Source organism: Passer montanus, unplaced genomic scaffold (genome assembly GCF_014805655.1).
Source record: "Passer montanus isolate IOZ18808 unplaced genomic scaffold, ASM1480565v1 scaffold30, whole genome shotgun sequence".
Lineage (NCBI taxonomy): Eukaryota > Metazoa > Chordata > Aves > Passeriformes > Passeridae > Passer > Passer montanus.
Window position 1 is genome coordinate 6,939,503 of NW_024367708.1, and position 27,557 is coordinate 6,967,059.

Genomic DNA, 27,557 nt, shown 5'->3' on the forward strand with positions numbered 1-27,557 from the left:
AATGGTACTATGTCTAACAAGAAGGAGGAAGAGAGATTTTTAATATTTTTTTTTTTTTTTTTTCTTTTTCTTTTTTTTTTTTTTTGTGAATAAGCTCAGGTTTATGCTTTACAAAACTTAGATATGTATTTTCCAAATTAGGGAAAAAAAAAGTTTCCCCTTTTTTTTTTCTAATTCAATATTTGAGGCAACATGAAGGATTACAGTGCTTATAACATGTTTTATTCAATTCACATAGAAAAGCATGCAGTATTAATGTAAAATGGTACAGTATTAATGTAAGATGTTCAGTGCACATTAGGTAAACAAATCATTAGCATACAAACCCATTTTTATGGTCTATACAGGCATACTAAACACATTTAGAATAACAATGATTTTTGTGAACTAAATTAAAAATTGTGCTTAACTTCAAAAAGAGACAAGCCATAATCGCAGTGTTAAAAGTGATGTTTTCTAACTGAAGTGCTGTGACCCTGAAAAGAAAGGGGCTGCTACCTTACACCCACTTAAAACAAGAGTTTCAGTACAGTACAGTGATATGAAATAGTCTAAGCAGGAACATTTCCTCTGGGAGGCAAGTTTTATGGCAAAACTGACATTAATTTATAGCAATTTCACAAATCCATAGGATATATGACCAGTAGCTGCCTTACATGCACAAAATGTAATCTTTAGGAATGGGAAATGTAACCTTTAAAACTAATTCTTACATAAATGACTAATTTGACAACACCACTTAGAACTGTCAAGGAGCCATTAGCTGTGCTCACAATTGGAAGAGTATGTAATCTGATAACTTAAAGAGCATCAAAAACTCCCAAGCTCCCAGGTAAATAAAATGCCCAGTCAAAAGAATCTGGAATGGTTCTTCCTTGGGAGAGAGCTTGCAATGGGCAGGCGAATGTTCAGTTTTCACATAGTTGAAAACGACAGGATCAGAACTACATGGAAGTCATTAAAAATTAAGTTCACCTGTAAATATTAAACATTTGCAGGTTTATAACTTTGAGTCACATTTGATTTCCTACACAGAATCAGTTTTTGGTGGTTTTTGATGGACTAGCACTGGAAAGGCTGTTCTGAATTTTCCTCTTGGTTGACTGACTGACATTTTTATTTTTCCTTTCTGCTGTAAAGGAAGACACCCATGGAGGATTAATCTGACTTTGCAGATCAGATGACATCTTTAAAAAACATGAACCAAACTTCTGTTCGTCAAATAACCTTTGTGAGTTACTGAACAGTACATTTGGGGAAAAGTCCCTTTGAAATAAAGAGTTTGCAGGTTTGGAATCAGTAGCCACCACATTTTGGCCTGTAAACAGTGGAAAGTGGTCATTCATATCTACATCAGACGGAGAGAGGTTGGAAAACATAGCAGGTTTCCAGCCAGTTCTGTCAGCTATCAGATCGCTTGTCTCTGGACACTTCATACTTTGCTCCTCATTCATCTCTTCCAGATTCTTCTCTGTTCCATTCAGAAGTTTAGCACACTCTGTTGACTTTGAAGAACCGTCAAGATCAGAAGACTTGAAATTATAGCACGGACTCTTGCTGTTGTCTGACTCAGACATCATTGAGTCCAACTCAGAGATTTTATCGAGGTAGGCAGCATCCATAGAGGTCTCGCTGGAGGTTCTTGTGCGGTTCATTTCGGAAGAGCAGAGAGTATGCAACCTCTTAGGCAAGCAAGAACTTGTTTTATCACTGGACTTTGCTCTTGTCTCATCTGACTGACCAGCTACTGAATTTTGCTCTGATCCATCAAAATCTAAGTTCTCAGCAAAATTTGTTGGGCAGGTGCCCCAAACTCCTGATTTTCCTGCAGTAAAACAGTTTAGCTTCTTTTCGCTATTACAGCTGCTTCTGCTGTGCTCAGAAGAATCTTTGCTGCAATCATCTGAAGTGTCATGAAACTCTTCAAATTTCAGTTTTCTCAGGAATGTCAATGGTTTTCTTGCATTTTCTTTTCCATCAGGAGTGTTCAACTGAAGGCGACTGAGAGACAGAAAAGGAGTGCATGGTGGTGGAAGATCATAAAGTTCTTCATCTTTGTACGGGGTGCATTCCTCAATTTTATTCCACTGGTCTTCTAAGCAGGCATCCATATTTGTACTATTTTCATCCAGGAGAACGCTGTGACATCCTGGAAATAGTTCTTTCTTTGGGGCACACTGGGTATTTGAGCTGTTCAAGCCATCTTGACTGGAAGAGCTTAAACAAGTTCCACCACTTGTCAGCTGCTCAAGATTGTCAGGACTCTGACTGGTATTCAAAGCCTTTTTCTCCTCAGCTTGGGTTTTCAAACATGTTGTATCTTCACTGCTCTCACCTCCTTCAGCATCTGTGGAAAGCACTCTCTCACTAACAGCACTCACTGTCTGGCTTCCTTTGCCTGCCTTTTTCAGCTGTAAAAGCTGACACTCTATTTCTTCTATGTATTTATCACTTCTTTCCAGTGCCTTTTTCAGACGGTTCATTTCACGTTCACTTTGTTCCACCTTGGAATGAAGTGCAGCTACTGTAAACCTACCAAACCTGCAATAAGTAAAAAAGAAAGAAAATATTAAGCTGGAAAAAGACACTATTGTGAAGGTTTGCAAGCTCATTTCAAGACAGAACGAAGCTATTAAACACTCTGTTAATTTGAAAACAAGTCAGAACTTCTCTCTGCTAGTTATAAAAAAAATACTGAAATCATCACAAATAACATAAAGGTGGAGGTAATACATGAAAAGACAAAATTAAAGTATTAGTGGTAGCAAGGCAATAACAAGCAGATTACCCTTCCAGGGGCTGGTTCTATCAATTCAACTCAAATATGCATGAAGAATTATCCCCTAAAACAATGGCAAAGATTTATGATAACATTTGAACAGTGGTCCACATCTTGAAATATTTACATTCAATCATTTTCCTACAGTACAGCAGTGTTTTACAATACATTTCTTGCACAATGTCACCTTGTCAAAAACAAAATGCTGATATGAAATGCCGAAATTGCATTAGTCCTTTGAGGTGGTTTAAATACTTACATAGACAATTTCAATTATGTTCCCATTAGATATACAGCTTTTCCTCACCCATCCTGTGGATGGCATATCCACTTCGAGTTACTTGTTTTTCTGAGCTTTACAACCAGAACAATCTGATTTCTGTCTTAACTCCAATACAAAAACGTGCTGCTTGTGGTTTGTGAACGTTTTCTGCTCGTGGGGTTTCCAGCTTGAGCACATTTTCAACTGTCAAGATATGGACTTGCCTTCCCCTCATCCTCCACCAGGCTTTCAAGACTGACCTTCCCCAGAGGGCAGGTGAAGGTTTCAGCTATATGCCCTGACTAATTCTAACCTGTCACTGACAGGTGAGCACCAGGGAATTCCCTGCTCTATTCAAGGCTTTCAATTTACAGAAAGAAAAAAACAATTAAAGTTCTGATGAAGTTTCCTATTAGGAAGGAGGGAAAAACCTGCAGCCACCCTATAACTCTGACAAATAACGTGTTATATCACAAAGAAAGGACAATTCTGTATGTGGGCTTACAGTGAATTTCCATTTTCCATCTTGCAGCTCCATGCTACAACACAGGCATCTATTTGCTCTTTCAGCATAAACACTGTCTGAAACGTCTACGTTTTTCTTTGTCTGCCTGTCCCTCCCTCAGAGTCACACTGAATTTCCTTCCATTCCATCAGCTCACTTCAAAAAATGCTCCCACTGCAACTCTTCGATCAGTGAAACCTGAAGGTGGTGTATCTGTGGCCTCCAACTATGCTGGCAAAACAGCCACGGATCCATGCATGCATTTCCAGCAAACAATCAAACCATATTCTTCTTCTTCAAGTTGTGAGCCCGAAACAGCTGGAAGCTGCTGTATGCTGACAACTGCAATACAATTAACTGGACAGCTGGGGAAAGCAATAAGGGCTATCATAAGCCCCCAAAAATTGGGCAGCAGTGACCAGATCTACTGATATATTTCACTTCTTACCTGCTTCTGCATATTTAAAGAACTCTGAAGGCTTTGGTGTAGATGGTTCAGTGGTGGATAAGATTTACAGAACAGTCTAAGTCACTTCTGTCACAGCTTGCAGACCACTTTTTAAATTAGATTAGCCTAAGCTTCACACAGTTTTGGTGCATACCAATCACTTCCTCGTAGACAAGAAACGGTAATGTAGAAATTTTATATTTAGTAAGATTTCTTTTTTCCCCAAAAGAAGCTAGCTGGACTGCAACTCAATGGAGGCAAGGACTCCTTCACCTCCACAGGACGTCTACCCAATTATCTTCATGTTCATAAAAAAAGAAGACAGACAATTTTTCATTTGCTTGCTCTCTGGAAAACAAGTTTTCCCAACTGCTTATAGCAGTTGGTCCATTTCTAGCTGTACACAAGAGGGAAATAGGAAAAAAGGCACAGAAGACTTTCTCTCTCCCCTATGAAACTAGGTAAAAGCAGAATCACAGCTCAAGAATGTTTCCATTATATTTTCAGGGGAAGGGGGTTACATGAAATAAGCATCCTTATATACAACACATTTTGGTTTATTTCCTCCTCCAGTTAAAGGAACACAGATTTTAGTTTGACATGGACAGAGTTACTGCGGCACAGCAGAGGACAAGCAAGAGCTTTCCCACTTCCTAAGGTGATCCAGAGGTATTTATTTTGCCTTTCTCTAACAGACTTATTCACACAGTCTTACAGGAGCAAACCCTACACTCCTTAATAAAAGATAGAAAGATGACGAAAAATACAATTTAGCTGAATAGCCAAGTGAGAAGGAAAAATGCTTTTGTAAAACAAGGAAGATTTTCTGGAGTCTCCTCTAACAGACATGCTGACATAAAAATTAAAACATGTTTACATTTATATGCATACCTGGTAATTCCTTTTTAATGGAAGAATGGTGTAATATGTTTATTTAATGCAAATAGCATTAGTGACAGCCTGAGATTTGCTTATGAGGAAGCACTGTATTCTCAAGTGTAACTTTTATAACAAGTGTCCTCAGGTTAAAAAAATACAGTATGTTGTTCAAAGGCAAATAGCATCACTAATATGTTAATTGTTGCAGAGGGATGTGCTTGGGAATTTTGGTTTTTAGAAATGTAACATATGACAAGCTGCCTACAAAGTTACTTCTGCAGTTAGGCATTAGAACAGTAGTCACTTTCTGTTCCTGCTTAAAGACTTGCATACATTCATTTCCCAAATTTTCAAGGACATAGATTTTTAAGACAGCCGATTACTCCAGATATAGGTGTTTTAGTGACTGATCTAGCAACCCAGAAGAGAGTTTGAAAACATTCATATTTTGGCTAAAGAAATCAGAACCCTCCCCATCTCCCCAAACCAAACCACTTGTAAGTGATTTTTTCCTTTTTTCCCTTCAGATATACAGTGAGCCTTGCTACAGCCAAAAAATTATGGTCTTATGACAGTAACAACAGAATGCAATACAGTTACATGAAAATAAATTTAAGTTTCACCTGACAATCCAGTACTCCTATCCTGATTTTATCTGGGATACAGTTACTTTTCTTCACAGCAGCTACTATGGGACTATGTTTTGCATGTATGATGGAAACAATGCTGATAACACAGGGACATTTTAGTTGCTCCTGTGCAGTTCTTACAACAGTGCGGTTGTAAGAACAACTTCTTACAACTTCTGTTGTTGAAGAAGCAGTTCAACAACAACTCCTGTGCAGTTCTTACAACAGTGCGGTTGTAAGAACAACTTCTTACAACTTCTGTGGAGTTCAACAACAACTCCTGTGCAGTTCTTACAAGGCATCTTCTGCCTCTTAACCCACAAGTGAGAAGGCTGGGGATGCACACGAAGTTGGGGAGGAACACAGCTGGGTCAGATGATCCAACACACCAAAGGGATATTCCAGACCATTAACTCATTACACTCAGAATAAAAAGCTGGGAAAAGAAGTCAAGGTGGGATATTCTGAGTGACTGTGTTTGTTTCCTGAAGTCACTGTTAGGCACAGATGGAGACCTGTTTTCCTGGAGACATATGAACATCTGTCTGTCTGTGAAATTGGTGAACGAATTCCTTGGTTTGCTTTGCTTGTGTACAGCTTTTCTTTCCCTATTGAACTGTCTTTACCTCAAACCATGCGTTTTTTCACTTCTCCACTGCTCTACCCTGAGAGGGGAGGGAGTGAGAGGCTGTGTGGGGCTTAAGTTGCTGCCTGGGGTTAAACCACAACAACTTCTGAAGAAGTCCATTTTAGAAACTGTTTGGGAAGTTGAAGAATAAAATTTTCAGTTGTTTCTTCCTTCTCTTCTTACCTATCAGCTCTGCAAATTCAGCTTTAGGGTTTTATTTTACACATCAGTGACCACTAACTGCTGCATGTCTGTGTGGTTGAGCCCTTGAGTCAGTTTTCATTTTAGAAACTGTTTGGGAACTCTTCTCTCTCTGGACAGCAAGCAGCTGCAATGGACAGTTTTCTTGTACAGCCACTCCCCCAGGACTAGGGCTGGAAGGGTGCTATGGAAATTGACTCTCCAATTCTAATCACCTGATGGCTCAGGCTAGGGATCACCCTGCAGTTCAGGATGCATCCTCCAAAGGACACAAAGGGTGAAAAGTGGAAAAAGACAAGGTACACTCAGGGCTTATTACCGTTTGAGGTAAGGGCAATGCCAGAGTGTACTACCAAATCCAGCTCCATCATTTACATACACATTTTCCCTTGGGTGCAGGTAGATGGGAAGAAAGGCAGGAAATTCAAGAATAAACCAGCTGAAATACCTACTAGTTTCTACAGTTCTTTGGTGGTATCATATACCAGCTGTACCAGTTCTGCAATTCCCCTCTATATCACCTATGAAAGGTGATCTGCAGAAACATCTTGGCAACATTTCAGGTTTTATACAACTGTCTTAAAAGTGTGTCATATTTCCACAGACATCATTTACATACACATTTTCCCTTGTCTGCAGGTAGATGGGAAGAAAGGCAGGGAATTCAAGAACAAACCAGCTGAAATACCTACTAGTTTCTACAGTTCTTTGGTGGTATCATATACCAGCTGTACCAGTTCTGCAATTCCCCTCTATATCACCTATGAAAGGTGATCTGCAGAAACATCTTGGCAACATTTCAGGTTTTATACAACTGTCTTAAAAGTGTGTCATATTTCCACAGACATCGGAACCAAAAAAAAAACCCATTACTGTCAGATGAGGGCCTATTCCTAGCAAGCAAAAAAAACCCCAAAATCCACAAAAAGTCAAGACGTACTGTCCACTGGGAACAGACAAGTCAGGTACATTCTTTGAAGTGAGCTTCCATTGTCATGAACGGAATTGACTGAATTGAGACAAATATTCATTCCTGGTTTTCCATGAAAGAAAGGCAGATTACACTAGGGTCAGCAAATAGCAAAAGCTAGAAAGAATTATTTCAGAATTACTAAAAAAAAACCCTACTGGAAAACCCACAAAACCAGAGTGTGATCTGAATGTCCTCATTCATCTGCCTAAGGTTTACATCTTCATGCCTGAAGTGGGCACTTTCTCAGGATTTAATGCTGTGACTCAAGAACTCAAGAGTTAATCTGAAGGCTACTATATGCTACTTTTCTCTACTTTACTTTTAAGGCCACACTGCAGCTAGTCTTCAAAAAATGGTCATTCCTCTGGACCAGCAAACTTGCAGAGAGGTGAGACCATAGTCCAGTTTTCTATCAGGGAAGACAGCAAATGTTCTTACCCTCTGCACCCTGGATATGGGTTTTAAGACGCTAATTTGTACGTCTGGTGAAGTGCAGATTGAATTTTGTAGTCTGGTATGTGCAGAAATATTTGAGCTAGGTAAAAATTTAATGTAGTAAAGAATGACCAAGAAAGTCAACAGGTCAACAGGTTTAGATTTCAGTGTATCGGAAGTCACAAATCTAGACAAGATAAACAGTAAAACTGAAGAACTGCTCCTCCTTCCCAAAACTGCAACAATAAAACAACTTGCAAAACCAGAGAAAAGAGATAATGCAACGATTTTATGCATGTTACAGATAGTTTTTCAGACTGGGATTTTAACTGGCAGAAGGAATTAAATATTTAGGGAAAAGACTCCTAGGAAGCCTAGAAGTCTGGTTCAAACTGATTTGAATCTAACCATTCATAAAATACACTATACCCTGGAGTAGATGGACTTGCTAGTTATTTTCCTTCAGGTAAAAAGCAAACATCCCTCTGCCAAAAATGCTTTTAGATTCACTGTGCCCTGCCAATAGACCTAACAGTTTTCTATTTCAAGTAGTGCTGGAAGTAATAGGGCTTTATTATCCTGCAAAACTTAAGTATCAGAAGTTTTTTTTTTTATTCTGTACCGTGGAAGTGGAAGTCACTGAAAATTCATCAGGAGAAAAGGTAAAAAAAAGAACAAACAACAACCACAAATCAGTTTGATTTGCTTGAGAAATGGACAACTTATGCAGGTCTTCGGTAAGAATCAGAGCTAGAAACTTACCCTCATTTGCCTTTCAGACCTGTGTCCCAACTATATGATGGTATGGTATTCTGGTGAAGATCTAGTCTCAAAAATGTTTTCAGGAAAAAAATAAAAAGCTAATCAATAAATCAGCATCATCAGTTTAAAAAATGTATAAAAATTCCTGACCTGACTGAAAAATTGATTTTATTGGCATACATGACATTTTCCAGCAGGTTTTAATGGATAAGAACAAAGAAAAAACAATCCAAGTCTATGATAAAAGGGAAGTTCTTTATTGACCACTGAAGGAGACTAATTATACTTTTCCCTGTGATATAAGAGATAAAGTCTGTGTTACAAAAGGATCATTCACCCGCCATTAGTGTTCCCTCTTCTGTAAAGCAAAGTCCACTAAAACAATTTATGTTGTGCTTATTTAGCTCCAATGTCATCATGCACAAAATTAACTACACGTGGGATATACAGGGACTGAATACTGACAAAACCTTTATAAAATACTTTGATACCAGTTTTATTTAGGTATTTTAATTATTTGTTTCAGCATGAATCTATACCTGAGAATCTGAAGCTAAAGAATATATGAAAAATGAAACAACAGTGGTGACACTAAATTACAGAAATCTAATTCAGTAGCTATTTTAAATTACATTAAAGACCTACTCAGACACTTTTCCAAAAATTACCTTCTGAAAACTTCTGAATAAAGCACACAGAAACAACTCTACTACTGTAAATCCATGTACTTGCACATAAACTTAATTCTAGTGACATTGTTGGGCTCTGATGCTTATGCCTTCAATTCTGATTTTATAGACAAGTTAAAAAACCCATTTATTGCAAGCCCTGTCCGAAGTGTGAAACCTAGCTGAAATACCCTTTAAATATTATCAAAGTTTGCCATCAAAGCTGAAAGAATATTTAAAAAATGTCTTGATGTTAGGTCTGATCTGGATATTGACCAGAATAATGACCACAAGGATGAAAGTTAATTTAAAAGTTCTGCTAACAACATTAAGATAGGAGAGATTTCTCACCATCTGAAGGATGTACCTGGGATTTGAAAGAATGGAGTTTGATATGCATCAAAACATCAACCTAAAGAAAGCCAATAAAGGGGTTAATTCCCACACTTTGAAAGGGGACATTAACTGCATAAATGCAAAATGAGGAAGGAAGGTAACTTTTTAAATAGCAATTTGGCAGAACTGGTACTGGCCATTGTGCTAGAAGTGTCAGGTAGAAGGAAACAACAAAAAAGGTATTGCAAGGTATTGATATAAGATGTTTTAAGGACAGAAGACAGTTTTTCTAGTTAGTGCTACGAAGACTTTACTTGTAGTCTAGTACCAGTTCTAAGCATTATGACTTCAGAAAACCATCAACACTGGAGATTCTTGAGTGCAGAGCAAAACCAAATAAACACATGTTTACTTTTTCTCTCAAGTCATAAGTATCTAGAAGACCTGGACAAATTCAATCTTAAGATGTGATGAGGAATGAAGGGGTACAGGCTGGATGAATCAAAATCGCTAGATTTCATGTGCTGAAGGGTTTCTTTCAGGACAAGTTTTTCCTTGCATGTACTTAAATTCTTGTAGCACACCACTGGGCTCAAAGCAAAGGCAAGCCTCAATATAGCAGAATCAGAGTACAAAAATACAAACTCTTTTAGTCGCAAATTCTCTCTTAAAAGTAAAAATACAAACTCCTGAAGTGTTTGACCTGTTCCCAGCCCACTTTAAGCCTGATTGAATTAATGTCCTGAATCCCATGCACAGCTCTAGAGTTATCACAGGCCAAAGATAATTCTCAATAGGCAGGCAGAATGTCATATTTGTTCAGGAGACTAAAGAAATAATAATTAAAAAATAATAGCAGAGACACAGACAGGCCAATTTAGTGGGCATCTGGATTGCAAGACAGACCCTGACACTGTCCAATTTGTAATAACATTTGACTACATCTGGGCTTCTAAAGCAGAAAGTGACAGGCTATTGTTTTAGGCAAACATGGTAAAGCATGCACAAGCTAGAAGAAAGGGAAATTGTCTCCACTGGGGTGTTTACCTGATATCAGAAAAGTACAAATCAATTTAGATTATCTGGTTTCTTCTAGATCTTCTTTTCTAGGATTTATTTAGTTATATATATTTACTTTTTAAGTTTGCCATCCTTGCCAACTCACTCTTCAGTCTTATGGAAAAGATATCCCATACCATAAAAGCCATTGCCATGGCCTTAAACAGGGCTCTATCTTACTAGGGGTCTTCAGGGCACAATGTAGCCACAGCACAAGGATCATGCATCTTCTTTCCTGTTGTCTCTAATAACAAGCAGTCTGTCAAGTAAGCTCTTCTACAAGGAGGAATTTTCTCTTCCAGCAGGTGTGCTGCCAGAACTAGAACAAAATCCAGAAAGCTTTCTTTTCACGTTACATGGGTGCCTCCCAATCCCCTTCCTCAAAAGCTCTGTATAAACCTTTGGACAATATAGCTATTAGCTTTTTAATATCTAAACAAATGAGAGAAGAAAGGTAGAGAAAACCAATGAAAGAAAAGAACTTTAAAACTATCAATATATTGCTTCACAAAGTACTCCCAAGAAGAGGTACCTTAGAACACAGCTCTAATGAGTATGGTGAAGTTTTTGATTTTGGAGGGTATTGTTCTTGGTGTTATAACTGTTTAAAACAGAGTATTAAACACTGATGTCAGTTCTGGGAATGTTCTCATGCTGCAGAAGCTAAATTCTGCATATGTTGCCCAGACACAAATCCAGTGTTTCCATACAAATCCAGTACTTCAATACTGGCCATGTAACAAAGGAACAGCACTTGTAATCAAGTCATATTCCTTCACTGTGGACTTGCTGCGATACTCTAATTTGCATTTCTCACCCACTTGCTGCTATTTTTTAAGTTTCATTTTTCACCTAAGTCCATGAGGATAAAAATTCCAAAGTCTACCTGGAGACACATATGCAACCCCACGTACACCACCACAGTTTTAGGTTAAACAGGCCTACAACAGTTAAACAGTCTATAAATAAAAGATAGTAGCTTTTAAAATATTCACATACTTTTGGGGTGATCTACTATCAACTTCAGCTTTTAGTCGCAAATTCTCTCTTAAAAGGCTATTGTTTTCCACGCTCAGTTTCTTATTTGCCTAAGGAAAAGAAAAGGAAAAAAATAAGTATACAGGGAAACAGAAATGACTTCTAATATTTATAGGACAAGCTGTTTCTGCTTTTTAAAGAGACAGAACTAGAAATGTGCAGGCAGGAAACAGCCTTCAGACAGGGACACCACTTAAAAATCACCACGGGAAATGGTTTGCAAAACTGAATGGCGAACAGACATTTTTTATTTATATTCCCAAAATACATTGCAAGTGTCCTATCTAGGGAAATAAACACAGCTATGTTAGTTAGCACAGAAAGTCATTAAGGAGATGTACTAATGGCAATTCCATGTTTTTTTTCCACATGACTAAATACGTTAAGTACATTAACATTACAATGTGCAGGTATCAGCAAAACTAATGTTGAACAGCTTCCTCCATTCCAAATTAGAGCAAGATTACTTTGTGGGTTTTTGGCTTGTTTTTAAAGCATAGTTATCCTGTGGATGTAAATCCATTATGACAAGCTATTTGCAGTCTTCACTTTCTTCCAAGACATTCTGATTAAGATTCCTGATTCACAACCATTCTTACTCCTTGAATTGAGGTCAATTCCTTCTTCTCAGCTCAGCAGACACACTTGTTAACAATACACTTCACATAGAGAGAAGTTTTCCTGCCGCCCTGTTTCAGAACAATGAATGCCACTATCCTAACAAGGTAGAATACACTCTTTGCACTTCCTAGAGTCTGCTCAATCTCCCTATGCTAAAAACAGCACCACCAGTCCAGGACTTGTAATTCATAGCCTCAATTAGATAACGCTTCCACTGCATAATAAAAGTATTATCTAGAGCTAGATCTGAAGAAAGAGCTATGCAGTTTGGCTCAGAGTGAAATGTACTTTTTCAGAAGCATCAAATGGTGCAAGAAGAGAGTCAGAGAACTTTAAATGCTCATACAAATATCCCTAGCAACCTTTCCAAGTGAGGGGGAGGAGAAATGGAGCAAAAAAATATAAACAAACACCCCCTATCCCCAACACCACAATATTCCTAAGGACAGAAAGAATAACTAGAGACTTGTGGCAAAGAAGGGAAGGGTGAGCCCAGAGTTGAGTGTCAACTACTGGGTATTTAAAAAATAAAAGCACTAAAAATCATCCTGAAAGCAATGAATGAGAATTCAGGAGCGCTCAGTTCCAAAGTATCATCAAACCATTTGACAACATGGACAAGCCCTTTCTCTCTTTCCAAAAACACAGTTCCCCCAGCTGCATAATAAAGTAAAAAATTTCATTACTTGTGTAGCGCTGATAGGCAAGGCATCCATGTGGCCCATGGCAAGGCAGGACTGAACCCCTCTGGTGTCCTTCTGTCCTCTTTCTTCTAGTGTCTACCCTACAAGTCTGTAATCTGCAAGGGACCCCCACTTACAGCACAATGTCTACATTAATGAGTTCATGTAACTGCATTTTTAATGAGTGTACTTAGTCTAGGCTTTCTCTCATGGAGTTTGTTTCACCAATTCCACAGCTTTTATGACTCCACTCAAAGCAATAATACCTACCTTGGGCATTACTATATTTGTCTGCTCTAGAACATTAAATGATAAAGGTGGTTGCTATTTCCAGATTCAGTCTGGTCTTGAAAAAGAAAGTGGTAGCAACCACATTTACTGAGGGATCTTGTCTAATTGGGAAGTGCTGTCTGGCTGAAACTCCTGGGTCAGGTACTTTAAGGGAGAAGGTTTCTGGTTCCAGACAGTGTGTGCATGGGGAAGATGTCTTGCTGCTCAGAATAGGGATGGGCAGTGCACACTGACAAGTGAGACAAGTTCTGCCAGAGCCAACTGCTTTAGGTACTTATGGAATTGAGCAGCTGTTGGACAGGGAACAGATGGGAAAAAAGTGTTGGACTCAATGATCTTAAAGTTCTTTTCCAACCTAAATGATTCTATGACAACAGTTTAAGAACTCTTCCCTGAAACCTAAGCCTTTATTTTTTTTTTAAACTCTTCACCAAATTCAGAGATTTAATATGCTTAAATCTCTTTTCTTGCTAAGGCTAAAGTTATACTGAAAAAATATCCAAGCAAATCCCTTCTTCAGTTCCTGTTACAGGGTTCTTTTTACTTACCTAGAGAATAAGTTAAAAACTTAGTCATCCCGAAAGAGAAAAAAAGAAAAAGAAGCAGTACAGTTTAACTTGATGAAAAGAAACCTAACCAAAATATATGCAGGCAAGAACTTCTTGCTGTGAATCCTATTTTGCCATCTACAAATGAATCTGAAGCTCCTGGGGTCCTAGAAGTGTCACATTAACAAAATGGCAGAACAGCACAATGTGTGCCTCCGAATTTACAGCACAGAAAAAGTGTGAACACTATTAATGCTAAAAACTTCTTAAAGAAGTCCTAAACGTACCACACTTCAGTTTTGCAGGAAGCAACCCAGTATTGTTAATAGAAGAAATCAAGGCAGCATTTTGAATAAATACAAGTCCAGTTTTTTCTACCTTGATTTCAAATTAATCTGAAATTTCACTCTTCTTCAATGTTTAAGGTGCTTTTACTTGCGCCTGCAGGTATATTTTGCAAGATACTTTTATTTAGAGGTTTTTTTCACATACCTATCTCCTTCATCCTTGCTTCTGCAGTATCAGATTTACCTCTGTATTACATCAAGATGTATAAAAAGTCTGCAGGTTTCCAGTAAAGGATATTCTGGTCATAAAATGCTGAAGCTTGTCTATTTTCGGTCAAAGGGTCAAGTTACTCTGTCTCAGCAAATTGCACCAAAAATATCGGCTAGCAGGGAGGGCAATAGTGCAAAATCTGCCTTAGCCAACTGTACTGTTTGCCCACTGGATGTTGCAAAATAGATATATTGTATAGATTATTGCAAGCCTGAAAAATCTGGTCATCAATACTGTCGACAAGTGCTACTATAATCCAATTACCCAGTCACAAAGTGACAGAGGAGTTGACTAAGAGTCACATACAGGACTCACTAGAACAAGCAATAACATCTGATGCTTGCAAGGGCTATATGGAAATACTATGATACACCAACAGTCACTGGAATTCAATTTTTTTCCTCCTTCTTCTAGATCTATGAAGTACCTGAAGGTCATGGTAGCTTTTACTCTCATTTAATGAACACAAAACAGCTACACTAAAGAAGAGACAAAGAATGTTACATTTATTACCTCCCTTAGCTTTTCCACATTATCCATCAGTTTTTCACACATATCATTGGCAGTTTTCAGCTTTTTGCTCCACTCCTCTGGGGTTTCTGGGCCACTGGTATTTGCTTCATTTGCTGACTGGCTACTTTCCTCATTTTGGCAAGACAAAGCTGATGCCGCCGGATCCAGAAGAGATTTCAGCTGTACCTGTAAACTGAGGTTTTTACCTCTCAGATCTTCTACTTCTTTTTGCAGGGATTCTATTTCATCCTAAAGGTGTCAGAAATTCAGAGGAATTAAAATAATTTGTGAGATTAATTAAATAATACTGGCAAGTTCCCACAGCACTTTAGAAACACGGGTTCTGGCAAGCCCAGATGCATGCCTTCACTTACACATATATCTAAGTATGCTTATGTACTGTGCTTTAGGCAGGATTTTAATCAACCTGCACACTCAAGCATACTGAAGGTTTTAGTGCAGGGAATCCCTTGACTACATAAAGGACCCTGAACAAACTGTCGAGCAGACCAAAAGCTTCAAAGCATTCAGCAACATGAATCTATTATTAGGGCACTCTGTGGGAGGATTTCTTGTATCAAGAGTGTTCTTAAGGTCGTCCTCTGCTGACTCATTTGCTGTTATTTAAGAGTGTTTCTCTCATATTATTCTGAAACGTCACACGTTGGGATGCTGAAAGTCTCCAAATTCAAAACAGACAGAACACTGCCTGGAAAAGGCCGCTCCAGCTATGCCAAAGCAGCTACATCTTACAGAAGACTGTAAAGAAAATGCAAAGAACAAAGCTCCTAGCTGTATCAGTCTGAAGCTACACGGAAGCAAAAACCTTCCAGAGCCTCTTGTTAAAGGGATAAAAGAAATAATTTATCCTGAAAACATGCCTTCTACACTGTTTACCAATTCAAGTGTATGAGTTGTTCATGGTAACACTACTTATGGAGGCCATATACAGCATTTACATAAATCCAAGGCATATTTTCACAAATAATCACCCCTGCCCCCAGCATGGAAACAACCATTTTAAAATAAGCATTTTTTAAGAAGCAATTTATGTTATTGTAGGACTAGCTGTATGAATTTTGAGTTGATTCAAGAGAAAGGCAGGAAGCATCTTTTCCTGACTCCTTCTTTCAGAGAGACTAAAAGAACCCGAGCTATGGGCAAGCATGTTATAAAAGATAGCTCTTCCCCAGTGTTAAGGATATAGAGAGAGTCCATTTCCTTTCCCTCATTCTCCTCCCCATGACAGGTTTCCTTCAAAAATATGTGATGTCCTCACACTGCTGCTACTGAGGAAACAACAGCTGAGAAAAAAAACTAAGCACATTCCTTATTAACAGCTTTCCATCTTCTTCCCAAGAGAGTATTTTTCCAGCAGGAGATTGGAGCATTCAGCTCTACTTTCAAGCACTTACTCACTTTCAGAAAACAGTAAAACAATAATGCTAAAAATTAACCTATGCCAGAAGGTTACAAAGAGCAGTATTCTTTAAGACGGAATTTAGTCTCTCTGAGCAACAGGGAATTATTTCAGAAAATGTCAGTGTTTGTACTGAAGACAAAACAAAAAGTTCCCTACACCTAATATGCATAAAGAAAATGCCATACCACCTGGGGGGTCAAATTCCCACAAAACTAAAGAATTGGTTGTGCTTGGCTACCTGTTGTCTAGAAAGACTATTACCATGACTTCAGTGGGACCACTTGAAGCACCAGCAAATGCTCTCTTGTAACTTTAGTCAAAAGGTGGCATTTTAATGCAATTGAGTCTCATGTAGATACAGTATACACCTTTACTCAAATTAAAAACAGCAGGACTCAAGCAAAAGGACCATTCGTATGTGAAAGTCACAACACTCCCACTTGTCCTTACCTCGTATTCCTTGTGGAGCAATTCAAGCCTTGTTTTACGTAGGTGTTTTCTGACTGTTGGACTAAATATAGGATCACTTTCACTTGTTCCTCCTAAAGCAACAACAGGATGAAAGAAGCATTGATACTGTTTCCTTTTCAGTCAATTCAATACTAGTAATACGCCTTATACAACTTTTCATATTATCAACTACAAATGCATCTCATATTGGACCAATTGGCTACCATGGAAGAGTTAAAGTCCTTTCCCTTTCAAAACAAGTTTAACTTGAGTACCTACTAGTGATGTTTAGAAGCCAAAATCTTGATTCACAGAAGGAAGAAAATTTTACATTTTTCAACTATTTTTTTCCTTAACAGAATCCTATGTTATTTAAGACCATACTAATAAAACAAAGCTGAAGGAAAGGGGCAGGGTATCAAGCATACATTTAATTAGTACAACTTACTATAAGTTCTTAAAGTGAGATTATACGGATAATTTTTCTCTTAGAATGAAATAGCAGGGCTGATATTTTATGTCAAATAAAGAGTGCAGTATTTCCTAGCTCTGGGGAAGTTAAGAGCCTCATGCAGTTGCTGTAGCTTTGTCTTATTTCTGTGCTAAGAGTAATTTTCTTAAAAATAAAAAAAAGGAGGAAGTGACAAACAAAACAAAACAAATGAACAACAAGTAAAAAAACCGACATACTCATTCAAGATTCTGGATTGAAGTACACTACTTCTCAGCTAATTGATGGTCTCTTAGGTGAATAGGATGCAATGTATAGGTGAAAATGCATTTTTAATGCATTTTTTTCAGTTAAAGGCACCATCCAACCAAGATTTAAAAACAATGATTAGAGCCATTGGGTACTTCTTGTGTTTGGATAATCTAGCCATTAATATACACAATGTCTTTGGAACTTTCCACTAACATCTCTAATAGCTACAAGGTTAAAGATTCAGTTAATTCTTCCTTAGATGTTGGTAAAAAACACACAGAAGAAAAGGTATCCAGGCATCTCTGGACTCAAAGCAATCTCCTCCAGCAGTAAACACCAGAAAGTTTTTCAAAGCCTAAACCTGTCCTTACCTATAATCTCCTTGCAGGGATTTTCAGGTGTGATGGGAATCCTGCAAGCTGGGCACTGATTATTGTTCTTCAGCCACACTTCAATACAAACGGAACAGAACACATGGTTGTTCACACAGATAACTGGATGACGGACCTTTTAGCATTAAAGAGGACATAAAAAGAAAAAAAGAAAAAACAGACTCTGAATACCTAAAAACTTCTTCAAGTAACAAAATACGAAAACACACAACCCCATCTCTCAGAGCAAGTCTGGCCTTGCAGGAAAGTGACACTGTTGTTTTGCAGGGCTAGGAGTAATCTCCTGACTCACAACACCAGGTTTCCCTCTTATTAAAGGCACCAAAGCTATAACAATTTCTGCAGAACTGGGGTCCTTGTTTGCAAGAGCTTGTTAATAACCAGAGCAGCAGCAGCACCTTTCCTCTACCCCACAACCTCCATGAACTACAGCCAGCTACTCCAGAGAAATGCCTTCTCCTCCCAAGGTAGAACACGACCAAAATAGGTGTCTTTTCAAAAGTGAGGCACGGAGGGATCTCTCCTGGCACCATCCAACACTTCACTGTGGAAAAGATATCATTGGAACATAAAGTGTTACAGATTAACTTTAGCCTGCGGATAAGCAGCTTCATGGAAATCAGCTTTTAAAAGGACCAGGGCCAAAACCACAGAGCTGAAATGTGAACCAGCAATCACTAATTCAAGTCTCCTGCTAGATATGCATTGCTACTAAATAAGTCATTAGCCAAGAATGGGGCAGCTAACTGAAGGATTAAATATTCCAATCAGACACAGATTCTTTCAAGCTTTCCCTCCCCTTCCAAAACAGCAGGGTAAACAAACTTTTAGAAAATATTAATGACAATGCACTATTCTGTCTTGTCATTTAAGTACAAACCCTGTTTGAAAGTAAATGTGCATAGAGGGACCAAATATGATGAAGAAAAGCTTTATGCCTTATTGCAGTTTGCTACAGCTTACTATAATATACACTCTTGAATCTCTTACTTATTAACATTAGTATTTGTGTTGGGGGTCTTCAAATAATTGTTTTTCCTTCACTCCTGTCATTTTCCAAGAAATGTATTTTTAGACACAGAAGTGACAATATATATTATTGTAACTTCTACTGTACTGCATTTAAAACCCAAGTTCAAGAGAATCTTCATCTTAAAATGAAGTTCCTCATAATTTTCAAGATATTCCTCTTTCATTCTGTTAATAGTCAGACTAAAAAGGAAAAATGAAATGTTGGCAGGGAGAAGCAAGCACCTGGAAAGGACAGTCAGTAACCACTTGGGCCAAAAGACCAGACGTGTCCTGTAGCAATTGTACCCATATGATCAGCATTGCACAAGCTAAACCCCGACTGTTTAACCACTGAAATATTCATGGATATGAATTAAGGCCCAGATCTGTCACTTCCTTCTTCAATTCACTCTCTATGCCTCTGTTACCTTACAGGACTCACAATATTTTTAAGACCTCCAATATCCTGAGAGTCAAAGGAAGTATCTATACATAAACAGAAACTCAAGTTACTGAAGGTATGAACAGAACTTTCACCTCTAGTTAAGAAGACTTTTTTTGTGATTATTGCAAGCATTAGCACACCAATGCTTTGGAAACATTTAAATACCACAATTTCCATTATTTCTAATTTTAAAAGTCCTATTACTTATTGCTTTGTTTTACAAGAAGAATAGCCTTCTCACCTGCAGCTAGCAGGAAAAAAAAGAAAGACTTTTTCTCTAGCCATACTTCTTTCTTACTCTAAAGCAGCCTGAGAATAGTTATATGGATGGTGATGAAAAGATACAGAGCAGAATAACATAAAATAATCCAAACAGGAAAAGACGTTTCATGAGTGCAGGTTTTCCCCCCGGGGAGCAAGAGACCCTCAGTTACCCCAAACCTGACACAGAAGCACACTTCCTGCACATGAGTGATTACTCCATATCTCTAGCAAAATAGTAAGTCACATTTATTACTCTCCAGGGTACAGTGCTTGATTTACACACCTTTACAGGTTTCATTTCAGGGCTGGGGTTTTATACTTTAGTTGGCTCAGGATCCACACAAAGCAAGGCACACCAGAACAGCAAAAGCCACTATTGAAATGTCACGCAATGGCTGGTGGTGCCACTGCCCTTCCCACCAACTGTGACAAGCCCAGGGGGTGGGACATCAGGACATACCTATTACTAAAAAAGCATTTTACTTGAATTACAGCACAATTCCAGTTCATTTATTGACGACAATGTCTAGAAATATTATAGTTTATTTCAGAAGGCTTGATCAGCTTGGTGATTTTGGGCAATTTCCTAATTTTTCCCTCCAACATATTGCCATTCTTATGCAGATCAACATCCAATCCTGTACACATCTACCTCACTTTGAAGGCACTTCTGGGCCTTCAGGCAGCACTAACGGAGGAGCAGGCACATGGAAAATCAGGCACACAGCAGTGAACCAATCCCCAGACATCCTACACTGTCTCAAGCAACACAGAAGTGTGTCTCGAGCCAAAGCAACCTTTTGACACTAGAACCAACAAGAGAGATCTTCAGACATCCTGGGACAAGTAAAATGGTCTGAAGCAGATGGCTCCTGATCTGCTATCTAATTAAAAAAATACAGGTATGTTAGAAGACAGCTCCGACTGTACCAAAAGAATATTCCAGTAACAAACATGAAATTGATCCAAGCAATTCACTGTTATTTTAAATGGTTATTGCACATCTTGCCAATATACTTTCTAACATTGCCCACATTAACAAAATGGGCTAATATGTCCCTGCTGCCCAAGATTTCAGCTCCATTAAAAACAATGAGTGGCCAACTCCTTGAAAGAGTTTCTCTGCAATATCTCCTTTTTTATCCTCTTACCATACTGCTCAGTGAATAGTTTGTGTCTTGCAGTCAGACCTTTGCAAATTTTGCAGGGATAGCAAGAGATACATTCTGAGTTTAGGGTGGGTCTTCTACTTGATGTGAAGTCTACACTACAAATCTCAAAAGTATCAGATTATGTCAATCCTCCATGATACTCCCTGCTTCCCCCAAAAGACAGTAAAACTGACAAGATTTTTTCCTTAATTCAGGCTAAACAAATTCCTTCCTCCAACCTTAATCCTAAGAAAATGGGTTTTTCTGGTGAAGTTTTTCAATGAAGTTCCAAGCTAGAGACAAAGATGTGTATTAAAAAGAAAGGGCAGTCAGAGCTGTCAGCTTTGCCAAAATTTAAACAGATTTACACATCTAAAAAAGGAAGCATTCAAGTATCTTTATTACATGCACCACCAATGGATTCACAATTCATTCATGTATGTTAATGTATTATCTCAGTGCAAGACAGCAAGGAAGAGGGTGGAAGTCTCTTCCACTACAAACTCAGGAACATCTAAAAAGGAAGTGAAAGTTTGAAACAGTGGCTTTATAGCAAGATATGAATGAATACCCAACCAAACTGTTAAGTGCTTAGAGCAGAAAGTAACTAGGAACGGATCCAAATCGCAAATATCTTTGTCAGTTTGGTTTCACTCTCTCTGTGGAAGGGATCCACGCTGCATTACAATACAGAATACACCTGGGTTCTCCTCCACTCTCATTAGACAGATGAACACAAAAAGAAAAGTAACAGGACAACAGCCAGAAAGTCTTGCTCAGTTTCCATGAAAAAAGCCAAGAAATGAGTAAACACGGTCTCTAAAAGTAACACACTGTCAGAATTATGAGGCTAAGGAAAAGAGAGACGTCTGAGTACTTTCACTACCAGTGCTACACACCTACTCCTACACACCTACACACACATCAAATGTACCTGCTCTTTTGTTATCGCTCCAGCAGAGAAGGTCTGGGAGTAAAGGCCAGGTGAGATAGAAACAAACCAGACAATAAATGCCAGAGTACAAACATAAAAGGCTACGTCTCCCCTTGCAATTATTGTTGAGTTTTAAGAAATGAAAACGAGTCACACATCAAATGTGCCTGCTCTTTTGTTATCGCTCCAACAGAGAAGGTCTGGGAGTAAAGGCCAGGTGAGATAGAAACAAACCAGACAATAAATGCCAGAGTACAAACATAAAAGGCTACGTCTCCCCTTGCAATTATTGTTGAGTTTTAAGAAATGAAAACGAGGGGGAAAAAAAAAAGAGTAGTAAGGAATGCGCAAAGAATTTGAGAAGCAATTAGTGACAGCCATGAAATTAGCTCTGGGGCTTTTAGAGAAGAACAGACTAGCAAGAGCCCTCTGCTTCCCGAGGGAGAAGAGAAAGGAACTGAGAAAGGGTCAGAGAGAGGAAACGGAAACTTTTTCTCCAGACTGCTGCAGTTTTGCTCGACCCCTTTTAAATCTCCTTGCTTGTACACCCGCTCTTTGTTTCACTTGTCCTCCGCGACACTCAAACACAAGCTCCCCGAGCATTTTATATCCGAGCATCCTCCTGGAAACGGGACAAACCCCGCAAACCTCGGCACCCGCACCTCGGGAGCTGCGCACCCGCGCCCCCCCGGCCATTCAACACCTCCCGCCGGGACAACGCGCGATTCCCAACATCCCAAGGGTCCCAGCAAGCCTCGGCACTGCCGGGAACGGCGCACACGCAAATGTCCTTCCCCGCACGGAGCCGCAGAGCCTTAGAAGAGAACCCCGGCGAGGGTCAGAGCGTCGAGCCGCGGCGGGGCCCCTGAGCAGCCGCCACCGGCCGGACCTCCCTGCCCCGCACCCAGCCCCGGGGCCGGGCCGCGGCGGCGCCGTTACCTTGCCCAGGCAGATGTGGCAGGTGATGGGCAGCGTGAGGGACAGCGTGACGCTGGGGCCGTGCTGCGCCATGGCGGCCCGAGCGGCGCGGCCCGGCGCCAGCAGCACGGAAGTCCCGCGGGCGGCCCCGGCCCCGCCAGCCCCGCTACGGCAGCCGGCTCTGCTCTGCTCTGCTGCCCCCCGAGGGGGTGGCCCGGGGGTCCATGGAGGTCTCGGCCTAGGCACGGCATTCCTGGGGGGAAGCACGGCGCCATGGGGAGGCGCAGGCACGGTGCCTGTGCAGGAGGAGGCCGACGCGGTAGCGAGGGTGATCTCCTTTCCCCTGGTAAACCTTTGCTGTGCTCAGGTTTCATCGTGCTGAATTAAATAAACGGCTGTTTTAATTCTGTTAATTGTCGTGAATTACAGAATCGTAGAATTACAGAGTTATAGAATTACAGGGTCGTAGAATGGCTCGGGATAGAAGCGACCTTAAAGATGGTCTTGTTCCCAGCCCCGTGCCACGGGCAGGGACCCCTTTCATTGACCAGGCTGTCAGAGCCCCATCCCTGGAACACTCCCGGGCACGTGGCATCCACAACTCTGGACAGCCGGTTCCAGTGCCTCACCACTCGATATCTAATCTGGACCTGCTCTCTTTCAATTTGAATCGATTCCTCCTTTTCCTGTGCCCCTGTAAATAGTCTTGGCCCATCTTTCCTGTAAGATCTCTTCAGTTACTGGAAGGCTGCAATTAGGTCACCCTGAAGCCTTTTCTAGCCTGAAGAATCCCAGTTCTCTTAGCCTTTGAAGAGGTGCTCCATCCCTCTAACCAACATGGTGGCCTCCTATGGTCTCATTCCCACATGTCCTTCCTGGGATATGGGAACATGTTCTCATGTTCTCGGGCAAGCTCCCAGGGCATGAGCCCCCACTCCCCATTACCTCCAGTCCATCTGCAGTCACACCTGGCATCACCGCTGGGTTCCCTCCTGCTGCATGGGCAGCTTTGCTTCTTGGCCCACCGCATTGCCCAGCAGCTCAGGTGGGATTGGCACAGCCCATGCAGCTTTGGGGACAAGAAGAAAATGAGGACTGGAGTAAGCCCTCATGCCCTGCAAGGTGCTACATGTAATGATACCATGTGGAAGATTCTGATCCATCAGAATCTTCCAAGGGGACAAATCCAAGGATGAAAATTTTGCATCTGCTGCTCAGCTTGTGCCAACGACTCTGCAAATCATGGAGCATTTGTGTTGCATTTTCTGGGCTGCTGGAGAGCAGCTGGGTAGCAGTGCTGGGGGTATATGAGGCTCCTAGGAGCCTGCTCGCTTGACCTCAGTCCCAGGATTCCTGTAGTTTCTTGTAAATGTGCCACAGCATGCTGAAAATTATAGACCTGAGTGATTTAACATTGCACCACAAGATAAATGCTTATAATGCTGAGCAGCTAATTCAAACAAGCATAAAGTTGTGGATGCAATGACTAACAAGGAAAGTATCTTAGACAGACATAGCACAGTTGCAGGGATGCATTTCAGTTTGATATAAGTAAGTCACTGCAAATAAAGCAAGGGAACTAATCCATGGTGACATTCCAGCACAGACAAGACCTAGCGGATTTGGTGGTAACGCAATGCTTGGGTAGGAGAGGATGGATTTAAATAAGGTGTGCTTGATAAAAATTACAAGTTACAACACTTTTTAGTAAACTTCAGGAAAAATTGCTGTCAAATAAGAAAAGAACCATTTACCAACATAATGCACATACCATTAATTAAGATAGGCTGGAGTGAGTGGACATCCACGTAGAGATTCTGTTAGTCTTGGCACTACTGATGTGCTGCTTAGGTGTGATGGTGCTCAGAGAAATTTTTTCAAGAGAAATGTAAAGTTTTTGAGAATTTTGAGGTTGAAAGAGAACCACTGAAGTCTAAAAATTCATTGAGTAAATTTACTGTGAAGCCAGCAAACTACACAGGAACGCCACAAATCCCTCTTATTTATTTTTCTTAGCTTTATTTTTATATTGACTTTTATTGAAAAAATGTGAATAGACAATATAGAGAGTAGAAAGGGTAAATGCATGAAAGAGAAATCAAAAGCAAGGAAATGTGTCTTACATTTGACATGTGAAACTCTTTTAAATGAATCTGGGATGAAGCAGGAACCCTTTCAAAGACATGACTTCCACTGCTTCAAAAAAGTATATGTAACTGGAAAGTGACCTGTTAGAGAACAAGCTCTGTTGGGATGAATATATTTTCTCTCAACCAAAAATAACTTGTAAAGGAGTTTATTTTTCTGAATAAGCTGCTAAAAGGAACATGTTTTCTCTTAAGGAGGTTAAACATATTTGTTTAGTGGATTTCTGCTGAAGTTGTATGCATAGTCTGTGAAGGAATACTTAAAAAAATTATTTGTGATCTAGTAGCGCCTCAGGTTTTGTTGAAATTTATGGGTTGATGTTACCAACTCTTCAGGGGTATGGAAAATACTTAATTCTGCAGTACTGAAAGCGAGACCTCAGAGAGCAAGGAGAAAGAAGCTGGAGGGGTAACAATCTGCTGCAGCTGAGGGGAGCTGAGAAATACCATGTAAATGCAGGAGGTAACAAATGTTTAACAGGTCCAGGCTATTGAACACCATAGTCCACATAGCATGAAGGATACTTCTGCAAGAGGGCTGGAGCCAGGATGAAACAGATAAAAAAATTCCTGGAATGCCTGGCATGCCTCTGTGGAGGCACTGGGGCATAAGGATCAAACAGTCACGCAATTTTCCAACAGTCTGGCCACTGCTGGTAAATCTATCGAGGAAAGATGGGTTAAAAGCCGAGACTCTGACCATGAATGATCTCCTAGGATTAGGGCTTCATTTGTGAAATGCTTCAGCAATTTCACTACCTGCTCCTGAAATCTCAGAAACCTGAGAGGATTAATAGTGGAAATATGAAAATAGCCACAAAATGTGAAAAGTTCTTTGATGAGAGCTTGAAAAGAACCAATATAGGACAAGAAAAACTAATCAGAGTACTAAACTGAGACAATTAAGTCTTTTCTGCTTGAGACATATTGTTTGATTCATTAAGATTAATAGAGTTACCATATTTTTGGCTTAAAGTACATAAATTCCTGCATTTTGGATCTGTGCATGTTTCCCAGCAGTGTGCAGAGAGAGGAAAGAGCAGGTGTAGGTATGAAATGTCTGATGTCTGTCTTCTTGGCTGACTAGCCCAGTGACAGATAATGCAATTGCATTACTTCCAATAATTTGAAAATATATATATATATATATATATATATATATATATATTTGGGTGTGGGGCTTTATGCTGTGAAAACCTAACCTAAAGGACATTTTTGTATCAATACAAATAGATATAAACTACTGATAGTCAAACTATCCACCCTCAGTGGCCACTTCTGCAACAGCGAAATCTGTTCAAGTTGGCTTTGAAGAGTTTCCTCTTCAGAAGCAAGACTGGATGGATCTTCAGCTTTTATAAAAGGGTTTCCCAGGTGGTTTTGCATGATTTAATGGAATACAGAGTGAAATTTGCCTCAAACTGAGTAAAGAAGCATTGGATTCTAAATGCCTAATTCAGACCTGTGGTTATTAAAGGGTGAAAAGAGGTTCCACCTGCTCAGGATTTTAGTGCTGGGGAGCCCTGCAGAGTGGTGGCCTCACTGACTCCTGTTGTGAGACACTATCTTGGGGATTCACCAGCTTCCATTCAGAGACCATTCAGTGAAAATTTGTAGCTCTCAGCTATCCCTGTCTATGCTGCCTGAGGGACTGTAGGCTGCTCTTGCCACCTGCTCTTTGGGAGTTCCCATGTGGCTTTCATTTTAAAATGTAAGCACTCTCTTTAAAAGAGTGTTTTGGGGTTTGACTGCAAAAAAACCCTGGTATTTCCAGAAAGGAAATAAAATTTATATTAGAGGCCAGAATAATCTCTGGCCATTGGGTAAGCCAACTGGGACAGAGAAAGAGAATATCTTGTTGATTTAATAATTGAGATTGATAGTCTTGTGGAAGCTTGGTGCAGTTAGTCTTCTTCACAAGAAATAGTAAAAGATGGCAAATCACTTTTAAAGATAAAGTTTTCATTTTGAGTTTAACCGCTATAACTTTACCTTCTTAAAGAAGAATGTTTCTGCTCTCAGGTTCCAAACCCACAAGGGAATTCAAGGACTAGCTCAGATGTAGACATCTTGCTTGTAGGCATCCAAAGTTCAGTAAGAAAAACCCCATTTTTCATGATCTGTTTTAGATTTTTTGATCTTGCAGTTCTGATGTTTTCCATTTTTCTTGATGTGTCAGCAAGGAGTCAAACAAGTAAATAGATAATGCTGAGTTGTACCTGAAGTCGATGAAGCTTTCATACTTAGGACATTAGATTGTGCCCTTCTTTCTTTTTGAGGGTCATGCAAGAGCTTGATTTCCCTTTAGACCCGTGTTCAGATATTTTATCTAAACAAACTGTATTATACTAGAATAACATCTGAGGGCAGGGAGAAGCCCCACAAATATTGTGCTGTGCAGGCACTCTCTACCCTGCTCGCATATCTCAGCCTAAGGATGTCTCCATGGACTTTTCACCAGACAGGAGACTGTCTGGATGAAGGCTGGTTGCAATGAGCCACACATGTACTACGTGAGGTGCTGACCATCAAGAGGTATGGATAAACAGACTTTCTAATCTTATTTGCTTATTTTATTTGCTAGTACATAGAGAGCCTTTGTGAAATAGGCCATATAACAGTGAAGAGGGGTGAATTTTAGCTATCTTTTATACATAGAAAGTCTCTTGCTAACCCATCTGCATAGATTTAACTGACTTAGGAGACTGCTTCTGCAGGGAATATCTTCAAATTTAGACCATTATTCTACAAGTTTTGGTTGCTACCTTATCTCTGGCATTGCTCCAAGTGTTTGATGGTTTGATGCAACAGGTCTTGATTTAAATTGTAATTACAAAAGCCTTTCAGAAAACCTTGTGGTGCTTGCTGGCAGTGGAGGATCTGTCCCCCAGGATGTAGTGAAT

The 27,557-nt window shown here is 39.7% G+C and overlaps 1 protein-coding gene across 1 annotated transcript; it reads right to left on the reverse strand.

The window, feature by feature from the left end:
* Positions 1-200: 200 nt before the first annotated feature.
* OBI1 (ORC ubiquitin ligase 1) lies at positions 201-22,655 on the reverse strand. The gene is made up of 6 exons (XM_039714641.1): positions 22,529-22,655; positions 17,764-17,899; positions 16,690-16,781; positions 14,817-15,065; positions 11,564-11,652; positions 201-2,541 (listed from the first exon to the last, which is right to left on the reverse strand). The coding sequence occupies exons 1-6, from the start codon at positions 22,598-22,600 to the stop codon at positions 1,038-1,040; spliced, it is 2,142 nt and encodes a 713-aa protein (XP_039570575.1). The 5' UTR covers positions 22,601-22,655; the 3' UTR covers positions 201-1,037.
* Between the last annotated feature and the right edge of the window lie 4,902 nt (positions 22,656-27,557).

Coding starts and splice junctions, on each gene's coding strand:
- OBI1 (XM_039714641.1), bottom strand. CDS start 22,600: ATGGCGCAGCACGGCCCCAGCGTCACGCTGTCCCTCACGCTGCCCATC. Junction 17,900..22,528: donor GCCACATCTGCCTGGGCAAG/GTAACGGCGCCG, acceptor TAATGCTAAAAG/GTCCGTCATCCAGTTATCTG. Junction 16,782..17,763: donor TCCCTGCAAGGAGATTATAG/GTAAGGACAGGT, acceptor TTGTTGCTTTAG/GAGGAACAAGTGAAAGTGAT.